Source organism: Monopterus albus, unplaced genomic scaffold (assembly GCF_001952655.1).
Source record: "Monopterus albus unplaced genomic scaffold, M_albus_1.0 scaffold27.1, whole genome shotgun sequence".
In the NCBI taxonomy this organism is placed as follows: Eukaryota; Metazoa; Chordata; class Actinopteri; order Synbranchiformes; family Synbranchidae; genus Monopterus; species Monopterus albus.
Window position 1 is genome coordinate 242,306 of NW_018127907.1, and position 11,642 is coordinate 253,947.

General features: G+C 42.7%; 1 protein-coding gene across 7 annotated transcripts in view; it reads right to left on the reverse strand.

Moving 5' to 3' along the window:
• The window catches only part of LOC109957513 (rho guanine nucleotide exchange factor 9), a 47,053-nt gene extending 35,873 nt beyond the window's left edge, over positions 1–11,180 (reverse strand). For 3 of the 7 annotated variants that reach the window (XR_002274564.1, XM_020595429.1, XM_020595433.1), the window contains exons 1-6: positions 10,874–11,179; positions 9,378–9,611; positions 7,910–9,346; positions 6,540–6,878; positions 5,596–5,722; positions 5,407–5,510 (exon numbers count right to left, since the gene is read on the reverse strand). Coding sequence is in view for 6 of the 7 variants with exons in the window: in XM_020595429.1 (XP_020451085.1) it covers positions 5,407–5,510; positions 5,596–5,722; positions 6,540–6,878; positions 7,910–9,346; positions 9,378–9,539 (2,169 nt within the window). In the remaining variant the exon portion in view is untranslated. Of the gene's footprint in view, positions 1–5,406; positions 5,511–5,595; positions 5,723–6,539; positions 6,879–7,909; positions 9,347–9,377; positions 9,612–10,873 lie in introns of all 7 variants that reach the window. The other 4 variants (XM_020595432.1, XM_020595431.1, XM_020595430.1 and 1 more) reach the window with 3 other exon arrangements.
• Positions 11,181–11,642: the final 462 nt, after the last annotated feature.

The window sequence follows — 11,642 nt, forward strand, 5'->3', positions numbered from 1 at the left end:
TATGTCTACACTTAAATTATTCTATAGTTTTACCCCACTTATGGAAATACAAAATCTTTTTTTGGTTGTACGTATAGCATGAATTTTTTAATTTAACTGACCCCTTAAATTATATCCCCCCTCCCTTTCATTAAATAACTTTTGAATTCCATCAGGTAATAAATTTTTCCTGGCTTTATACATAAACACAGCAGTCTTATATTCCACTAAATCAAAGAATTTTAACAATTTAGACTGTATGAAAGCTGCATTGGTGTGATCCCTATACCCCATCTTATGCACAATTCTTATCGCTCTTTTTTGTAATATATACAATGGTTGAAGTGAGGTTTTGTATGTATTTCCCCAGTTTTCAACGCCATACTCTAAGTATGGTAGAATCAATGAGGAATACAAAATGCGTAGTGCTTTCCCGTCCAAAATATATCTAACCCTTGCCAATATCGATATAATTTTTGCTATTTTATTCTGAACATATCTGATATGAGATTTCCAGGAGAATTTGTCATCAACTATGACACCTAGAAATTTAATTTCATGTACTCGTTCTATATTAGCTCCCCCAATTTTCAATTGAAGTTCATTATCTAGTCTACGATTCCCAAATACCATAAATTTAGTTTTATCCAAATTCAGAGATACTATATTACTATCACACCATTTCTTTATCTTCTCAAGTTCCTGTGTAACCCGTCCAGAGAGTTGCTGTAGGTTTTCACCCGATGCCCATATGGTAGTGTCATCAGCAAATAAAACCACTTTCACTAAATCAGAAACCTTACATATATCATTGATGTATAATATAAATAGTTTAGGTCCCAAAACAGAACCCTGAGGCACTCCACATACAATATCCAGCTCACTCGATTGGTATTCACCCAACTTCACAAATTGACGCCTCTGTGTCAAATAACTTCTAATCCATTTCAGAACCATTCCTCTGATCCCATATTTTTCTAACTTGTCCATTAATAATTCATGATTGATTGTGTCAAATGCTTTTTTTAGGTCAATAAATATCCCCATCATGTATTTCTTCTCATCCATAGCACTTGTAATGTCCTCCATCAGGTCAGATATGAATACAAAGTGTTTTCATATCACTAATTTGCATCAAAACTTGTGAAATAGATAAACTGCAAACATCCTGTACAGTGGAGTACTGCGGAGAATGACTAATGAAAGACTAATGAGAAATCGAAATATATAAATCTAGGCTGTTACTGTAGTTAGGTAGCAAGTTGCAAAAAAAAGATGGCTACAGTGAAAGTTATCAGTGGAATTAATACATGCATAAACATTTCACAGTCTCATTGTGAAAGAAAACTGCAACACATTTGAGCCTGCAGGGCTTCTGCTTTAAGATGGTGCTGTCAGATAAAAAGGGATCATATTACCTACCACAAGGTGCCATTCTTCTGTGCTGGCATAAGACCAGAAAAAAAGTTTTTATCTCTAATATAAATCTGTGAAATAGCCATAAAATAAATAATGTGTTACATAAACAGTGGAAGTTGGTGACTGTCACAAAAGTGTCACAAGTGATAGAGATGGTGCTGGATAACATGTGTCAGTGAACCACAGGCCCTATAAGCCTCATCATAGAAATCACTGCATGTTGTGACATTACTGAAAACATCCACTAATATATCCCTACGACCCTACTGTGGCAGCAACATAATACAGAGTGTGACTGCCCTGGTGTGCTCCAAGAAAGAACAACAACAAATCTGTGCATGCACAGGCATGCATGATCTGACAAAATATGGTGCATAATGTGGCGCTACTGTAAAACAGGATACACCGGTGAGTCAGAGAATTAGCACACAGCATTTCTCCTCTAGTGCTCCGGTCCCCGGGCACAAGCAGACATTTGAAATAAAAGTGTGAATGGCTTTTGTAGGAAGCAAAGGAAACCCTCTCAACAGTATTATAAGAGGATAAGGCCCTGAGCCCCCTGTCTTGCTATATAAGCAAGCCTTTGCATACCATAGCACACTCAGGCATCAAACCAGTTCTTTGGAAGGTACAGCCTAGGGAGCCTCTGACACAACCACCTGCTCATATTCAGTTAGCAGCAGCACTATTTATCAGAGCCCAAAACAGCATTTGCTGTTGGCTGCAGTAAGTCACAGTGGATACGTGCCTGCACCTTGGCAGGGGAACGATGAGGGATTCTAGGTCGCCTGTGGCTTGGAGTGTGAAGTTCACATACGTGGAGTTATTTCTAGGAGTACCTATTCCCATGGTTTCACTCACAGAGCGCTAGAATAAAGCCTAGGGGGAAACAAATGCTACACATTATGTTTGACAAAAATATCACTAGCCGGTGCTATTCATTCCTCATCAGATAATGAGGTTGTCAATGCATAATAACATGGTGGGGTGGGAGTGGGGTGATTTTACCTATACATGTTTCCTCAGGGTTGACATTGCACATTTTGACGTTGACAGCATTTTCACCACTGGTAACCAAGCTTTGCACAGTTAATATCAGAGCCCTTTTATGATTTCAGAAGGAAAATATTGTTGAAATTCCAGCACTGAAAGGCGTTATTGTCTAACAACATGACCGCCCGCCTTGGTCGCAACCAGGCGTGGCAGACTCTGGTTGCCTAGAGCAATGTGCACTGACTTGATTGGAGGATGAGAGATGGTGCAAAGTCAAACAAGAGAACAAATCAAAAGCAATGCTCAAAACTGAGTGTGTACTGTCAAATGAACGGAGCCTATCTGGGTGTAGACACAGTCCTTGTAAGCCATCCTACCCTTGATGGCGGTGTACTCCAATTTGTCCCAGCAGCTTTGCTGACCTGTGGCAACAAGATGCAAAGCTTATATTCCACATATAAGCTTTTTAAACTTTTTTAATTACATTTTTTCTCAGTAACTGCAACTGATTACAATTACATTTATTTTGTAATAAGATGCAACTAGTTACTCCCGAACATGTATGTGTATGTGTGTGTCGGCATGTTATGAAGGGGATGCATGATAAAGACTGAGGCCTGGGAGAAAATAATGTATGTGGTTAATTAACATATGAGCACTGTTGCTCCCCACATGTGAGTAAAAGAATGAGTGTACAAAGTCATTCAACTCAGCATTGTCCTTTCCCAACGCTGTGTTACTAACAAGCTACTGCCTGCTGAATCAAGTGTTCATAATAAATTGATAGCTTTGCGTAATGTGATTAGGATCAGCCAAACCTCGCTTGGCCCAAACTTAATCATATGAAATTTCAGATGGAACTCATAATCTGTGTGAAGTCCGTAATAAGACAGTCCCCTGTTCTGACAAGCTGACAGCACAGCTTTCATGCACAGCATTAGTAACACATAGGATACTGTCCTCTCATCTGCAGAGGAATTAACAAAGTCTGCTGTTGCTTTTAGTGTTTGGGAGAGGCGAGGAGAGGAGAGGGCAGGACAGGACAGGACAGAAGGGAGTAGTGACTCGGGGAGAAATCCATTTAAATAAAAGGTAATCCACTGCAGTGAGAATTCTTTCTCTCTGCCTGCAGCCTCTAGGCTCTGGTAGTGATTCTAACAGGAAGACTGTAATATACACTGCACCGTATCACAAACAACAGATCCAACACTGACGTGAGATTCATATCATATAAACGATGCATGACTTACCAAAATTAAGACAGAGACACCCACTTTTCATGTTGAAGCACCATCCATCCATGCGCACTGCAGCTGCATTACCATGTTATGTCATACTGTGCATACACTCTATGTATTACTGTACTTTACATATGCTATCTCCATGCTCAAGATAGAGTCATACATCCCAGCATTTTAGTCGACCATAAATGAACTTTCCTCACCATTCAAACACACACACACACACCAGATATTTCCAGTGTTGTGTCCACAGTCCCTATCCCAAGGAAGGGCCATGTCACCAAAGTGCACATACAAAGGAAGCATCTCCCTTCCCCTCTGTTTCTCTCCCACCTCTTTTCTCTCTCTCACCCACACACTTTCACTATTTAGCTAACACTTAAAAGGGCTGCCTAAAGATAGAAGCAAGAAGATGAACAAGAGCCAGCAAGTGTCATGGCAACAGCATGCAGTGGCTCACAAACACTATTTAGATCAGCAAGAAAAATTTATAATCAAAGCCTAAATATAGTAATATCACCTACTCAAAGACACTGTTTACTAAAATTCAACGCAAAGACGAGCCAGGCCAGAAAGCCCTAGGCCTCAATTCAACAGCTGAGTCGACAGCATAGCTATCATGAAGATAAACTACCTTGTACTTCAGATGTTGAGAAAAATCCTCACTGACTCCTTGTAAATAGTTAATTTAGGTCTATTGTAGAAATTGTGAGCTTCTGCCATGTAGCTTTACAATGTACGGGGACGCTCTGACAGCTGAATGGTTATGGCACAGTGTATATATGCACAGTGTATGTGTATTGTTGCTGGTCTGAGTCCAACTGCTGACGTTTATTGCAAGTCTCCGTCTCCCCCATTTCCTGTCCACCTCTCTGCACCACACTGTCAAATAAAGGCTAAATGACCCCCACCCAACAATATTATAATAAAAAACATACAGTGATCATCTAATTCTTAAACACATTAGGAAAATTCCTCTGTAATAGTGGATACTAATGAATATGTACTCACATTTTTAAAATAAACATGCTATGAAACATCATTACACTCTGTATAATGTAAATAATGTCAATTTTGTTAAGGCCTATGCATTGCACTTCTGTAGGTATGGATGTTGAATACAGCCCCTGATGGGATATTTCAGAAACGTTGTGCATCTCCTTCCACTTGGATCCCTGAGGCCACCTGCACATCAAAGCACCAATTCTGAAATGCCTTCCTGAGTAGTGGTACTCCATCATACTCTGAAGCGAATTTAACACAACTGACAAAGACATGTTACACTCCTCACAGATTCCAGCACAGCGGGTATAAAGAAATGGCTTAATGTCATCCTTCTCAGTCCATTTCTTCACGTGTGCGCTCGTCAGATTAAAAAACATGTGAAATGTTCAGGGTGAGTAATGGCCTAAGAGTAATGGATGACATTAATCCACATGGGCATCGCCTTCACAGATCAGTTCCTTCATCATCTGATGAAACACTGATCAGTGCTCTGTCATCATCATATTACCAGTATCAGTGAGAGGTTATTAATCAGGCATACTCCCACTCAGTTATTTATCCATTATCTCAGATGTTTACTCAAACAGAGCAACTTGTACTGTATGTATATGTGTGTACAGGCACCTAATATTATATGTTATGAATCTCTACATACAATGCTTTTTATTAATTAGTTTATAGGCACTGAAGGTCTGACAGGAAGAAGAGGAAAACATGTGACTAGGTCAATCAGTATTTATGTGTGTCTGTTTATGAGAGTGTGACTCACTATGTTGACCTGCAGTGGTTCTGAACCAGGTCTCAGCAGCCTCCTCCTCCTGCAGCTACCAGAGTCTCCAGATCGCAGACGCACCGTCGATGACTGACCTATGTCTGACAGGCAAACAAATGATCGTGATCAGTGATCAACAAACACACGGCTGTATATTAATGTAAAATAAAAAATATGCAGTGGTACCTGATTGAGGGAGGAGCAGTGCCAGGGCAGTGAGAGTACTGGGGGGCAGAGGTAGGGACCGGCAGCGCTGGAGAGACACCCTGAGCGGGGGCTCTAACGGTGACACACCCGGGGGCCGAGACAAGGCCTAGAGGGTACTGAGTGGTTAGGGCATCTCCTATACTCCACAGCGTTGCTTTGATGCACAAGATTAAATGCACACACTCCCATGCCCTTAAAAAAATCTTCCTTACTGTCTTGTCCCCTTTTTGCAGTGAATTAAAGTGTTTCACATCCATCAAGTCTATTCTGGCGCATTGGTCAGTGTGCATGCCCTGCAGCAAATCACGAGAGACCATACATCATGCCGAACCAGGCGGTCTCACAGGTTAAAATGAACTGACTCCGAGTTAGGCCAATGAGAGGTAGAGCTTATGGGAGCAATGAGGCAGAAAATTGATGACAGAGAAAGAGTGAGAGTGAGGGAGAGAGAAAAAGAAGCCACAAAGAAAGAAAGGAAGAGTGAGAGAGAGGAACAGAAGTAAAAAGGGAGAGAGGGGGAGGTGTGCTGAGGTAAATACAGCATCCAGAAATACAGGCCCCTATAAATGGGGCAGAGCATGCATGCATTGTTGCATCTAACAGTGAGTGGTGTATAAATACTGGGTTAGTACTGGGCTGCCTTTCAAAGTCTGTAGTGTGTGTTTGATTCATTATGGGCTTGGGCTATATTTGTCAGTGAGTTGGTGGAGACTACTAGTGAGACTCTGCCCTCCTACCGTTGTTTTTTTTTAGCATCAGGATGTGATATATTTATATCTACTGCATAGACATACGTTTACCCAGTATACAGTAAATTTGTATTTGGATATTTGTGGGACTGCTTGTTTGTCATTCTTATGTGTGTACGTTTACTTTCAGTGAAATTATGCATGAATGCCTGTGTTTGTCAGTGGGCATCTTACTCTGTGGTGCAGCTCCGTGGAAAGAGGCTCCCTAGTAACACTGGTCTCTATGACAGAACAAGGCCTGGAGCGAGCAGCCATCCTTCTCTGCCCCGGTGAGTGCTGCATGGTGGGGGCAGGCCTACGTCTCCGCCAGCACAGTGAGCCACCCTCACTATAATGGTTGTAGAGATCTCGGTCTGGGTTGGACCTCCACAGGTCCAGGACAGCTGAGGCCGGGCGAGGACGAGGCTGCAGGGGCTTGTGAGGTACAGAGGTCTTCTCTGTGCTAGAGTGGGACACGGCTGGGCCCGGCTGTCTCACACTGCAGCCTGTCTGGCTGGCAATCTGCTCACACAGCTGTGATTGGCACAGATACTCAGCAGTTTGGCCCAGATAAAGGTGCAACAATTCACGTCTTGTGTTGGGAATCTGGAGGAATGTCTCTATACTGTAAGTTCAATAAATATAACTAATATTTCATTACAAAAGGTTTAATTAGCCATGAGCTCATGTTTCTAATTACAGTGCAGCTACAGTAGCTCTAAGTGCCAAGACTGCCCCTGAATGGCAGTTAAATATCAGAGAAGAAGAAACAAAAAACAATAAACAGTTGATTTAATTTGTAAACAGTGGCTGATGATGGAGGAGGATTTTCATGGTGGTATCACTTCTAAGTTACTGTAGGAATGCACATTAGAACTTTCCAAAACAAATTCCCACATCTCTTGCCTTTGCTTAATAAACCCCTATGAAAGTGCAGCGTGTTTTGAGATGTCATATCTGATTTTGTCATCAGGAGTTGGGGCCAATGTGTCCTGGCTAGCTGGTGTGACTAGAAGGGAGACGACTGATGCCTCCACTGGAATGAGAAGGGAAGGGTGCTCGTCATGAAGCACAGACGTCACAGAGCTCTAGGGCTGTTGCAGTCCTGGACAAATTCCTGCAGTTTAATGCTGTAATTACTGACTACTTCCTCTTCTCTCCAACAGATGGAGCAAATGGACAACTGTACAGGAACCCAAATCAACCGGTGTCCTGAATGTTTTTGTTTCTCTCTGACAGCTAATGAACCACACCTACTGTACCATTCAAGTTTGTTGTTAATGATTTTAAGAAGCATGACAACGGTTAAAACTGTTACAGTTGCATAAATGGTGTAATTACATGATGCATGCCTCTGGCAATGTTAATGATGTGCAGACAGCCTGCAATGGATTGTAGTTAAGGCATAAATGTGAGACACATTGCACATGAAGATGCTATAACACTGAACTGCTGAAAGACAGCAGCAGTTTGGCAAAAAAAAAAGAGACTGATTTCCTTAACAAATGTATTCAGTTCAGTGAGTGGTAATTATTGCAGCTCATTTTATATTTAAAGTCACATACCTTAAATATTTCCTCTGTGGAACCCGATGCCAGTACGCTATTGGTTGTGCTGTCTTTATCACCTTGTTGCAATTGGACATTCACTTCCTGCATCTGGTGGGAGTCAGAAGGAGCGACCCTGGAATCCTGCTCATTTCCTGTCTGTCCCACTACCTCTTCATCTGGACAGAGACAGTGCAGTGTATCATCCACTTCTTTTTTAGTGTCTGTGTTGGGACCTGACTGGGGGATAGGGTTCTCTGTTTTGGACCTGTGGTTTGTGTCCCTGTCTATATCTTTGTATGTGAACTCAAAACTCTGGAGACCATTGACAGTATTGACAGCTGGAGATTCTGGGCATGCCCTAAATGCTTTCAGGACCACCTTAGGAGATAGTTCACCTGTCACAGGCGCTAGAGCCTCGCTGTCAAAACTGTGTGAGGATTTAGCTGTCCCTGGTGATGACAGGACAGGCTGAGATTCTGGAAGTCCTCCACTATGAAGTGTAATGGACACACTGTGAATATGGTCCACTGTACGCTGTGAGATCCGTGGGGAGCTCATTGGAGTCCTCTCTCCCTCTGGAGGAGAGAAGGAACGCGACGTTGTCCGCCATTTTCTGGCTGTCTCTGCTACACTGGTGAAAAACTTGAACAGACCGCCAAAGTGCCCTTTGGTGTCATTAGAGGGCTTTGTGGGTGGAGGCTGAAAATCTGGGACACTCTCAAAGTCTACAGAGCCATAGTCTGAGTCCATGGTTTTTTCCAGAGAGTGGAGCTCGGAGTCAAAGCTCCTCTCTGAGTAAATGGGATTAGCTTTCCCCAAAATGGAAATCCTCCTCAGGTAACTCCACACATCTTTGCGTCTCCTTCCTCTACCCATTTGAGTGCTCTGGTTACCTTTGATGCAAGACTCTTCACAGCCTGAGGATGTTTTGTTACAGCTGGTTGAATTGCTGTGGCTTCTTTTAGTATGGGAACCTCTATCAGATGGTTTACAACCATTCTGAGTCACAGTCTCTCCTGTTACAGTGGGCTGATAGCCATCTATAGGAGCAGAGAGGTCAATATCTTCAAACGAACAGTCAAAATCTGCTGTATAGCCAGCATATGAGTGCCTCTTGCCATGGTGCCTAAGTGTGCCCCTGCTGGACTGCTGAGGAGTACCAATGCCATGGCAAAAAGATTCCTCATCCACCAAAGAGCTGCTGAATTTTGCACTGGACAATTTCCCAGTCCTCCCTCTGAACACAGAAGGGGATTTAAGCTTCTTAAAAGAGCGGACTTTGTCAGCAAATGAGAGTTTAGGGATGGAAGCCTCCCCGGGCAGGATCATGGAGTGGGGTCTGCGCTCCAGCTCTGAGACAGCTCTCTTTCGGTTCAAGATCTTCCAGATACCCCCTGTGGCACGGGGCCTCCGGTTGACCTCCTGTCTGTCCTTGACAGGGGTCTGAGAAGAAGATTCACCCTGCCCCTCTGCAGGCACCGGTTGCTGACTGGGTTTCACCCTGCCCCTCTGCAGGCACCGGTCCACTCTCCTGAATATAAACACTGCTCGTCTCATTCTCCACATCCAGAGAAACATTAAACACTCGATTGACAAACCCATTAGGGTTGTTGCTCTCAGGGGCAGGGCTGTCTGTCTGTTCCATCCTCTCTCATTCTACAGCGTCAGCTATCAGCTCCAGTGGACATCATGTCTTGGGCCCCTGTCTCTCAAACACCTGGAGGAACAAAACCACATTTTTATTCAGGAGTTGGATGTTAAACTGGCTGCCTTGTCATTTTATATCATGCTTATTCTGTCTGAAGGTGCTCAGAATGCCTGTAGATGTACTCCATTGATGCAAAATATATGAAATATTCTCAGTGGTTGGTGAACTGTATTTAATCTGCACAGGTAGCCAGTTGCTCAAGAATAATAAATATGTAGTGATACTGTGGTGGCTTTCCACAACAGATACTCTTGCCCTAAGTGAAATACAGGCCTCATTTATTGATTCTCAGACAAGGGCTTCTGTACCACGAGTTAACAGTCACAAACACCCACCACCCTCCTGCCCCAATATTTGGTCCATATTATACAGAGTAATTATTTGAGACACAGTCCCCGTCCACCATTTATACTGGGAGGCTGTGTTGTCATGGAAACACTCACTACAGGGATGTCTGGTTATTTCGGGCCTGCTCTGGTTCTGACATCAGCATAGCTCAGATAAGATCCTTCTGAGGAAGAAGATGCTCAGCAAAGTAGCACACAACCACATGTTAATTACCTCTATTTCCTTTTAATTTAATAACCCATATTGTGTAATTGGGGCCTCCCAGCATATGGTACATAGGATCATCACTGAAGATGTGTTTCAATTAAGATGTCCTTTTCACAGCCTGTCACAATTAAAATTATAAGCTTTTTACTGATAAGCTGCTAAAAGAAAGGACTCAGTCTGATTAGAGGGACAGTGTCCGGTCACACAGGCCTATAACTGGTCAGCACCTATTTTAGCATGTAGAGTTAAATGTAAAATGTCAGGTCTCTTTAAAGTTATTTGGCCATTACCTATTCCTATCATATGATTTTTTTCCCTTAACAGCCTGATTTGTAAGGCATAGCAGTCATGTAGCCTACAAAACTACACATTAACAAACTATTTTTGTAGCTAGGCTTCCATAATATAACCAGGTCAAAGCTTGCTAACAGCGACTGGTGAGGAACTTTTAAGTTGGGTTGTGGCGTTTAAAGTGTGTTTTAAAGCAAGTTGTCAAACTCGGTTACACGAATTTTATCCCTGAAATTGCGTAGTAACTTTGTTTGGTGTTATTTAACGCTTCTACCAAATGTCAACGTGAGCCGAATTAACAGTATGTAGCTTAACTTTAAAATTCAACACCCTCTGAAACTTTCTCCTGGAGTTGTACCGGGGGGGGAAGCGGTTTCGTGTCTCCTCTCACCGCCTCACACCGGCTGTTAAAGCCGTTAACTTACCCCCAGGAAAACGCACGTCCCCGTTCACACGGGCATCGCTGTCGCTGCTGTCCTCAAAGTCAACCAAAACACGGGCTGAACGTATCCAGTGTTCTTTACGGGCTCAACTTAAATCCATGAGTAAGGCCGAAGTTATGTTGCGGACAGCGACTCCTTTGTAGATCACACGCGTCTCTGCCTCTAAACTTGGTCAGCTCTCATCAAACTGAGAGAAACTAGGAGACTTAGTACCAGACCGGTGAACTCTTGCCCTGTAAGCTCCCGCAGACGCCGACACTCTGATTTGTGATAAAGCACTCACGCAGACAGATCAACAGACACACACACCCACACAGACACACACACACACACATCTCTCTCTCTCTCTCTCTCTCTCTCACACACACACACACACACATGCACCTTCAGAAACATACACATTCTCTCTAATTATTTAATACAATGTGCTCCTCTTGTGTTAAATAGCAAGTTCCTAGCTGGCTTTGGATTTAAATAGAACCTATAGACTATAGTTTACATTACATTAACCTTGTGCTTTTAATCCCATGTTTTTTCTCCAGTCCATTAAAATCCCAAAACCTTTTCCATTGCCTTTATGGCACATATGTACACTTCTTTTCTCTGTCCTGTGTGTTGGATTTATAATGATGATATAGATTTATAAGGAAGCGCTTAAATTTCTAAAGGGACATCAGTGAAAACAAGTGATTGACTGAACTCTGGTCTCACTAGCTGATCCTCCTTTGGGATTTGAGTTGAATGTGAAAAT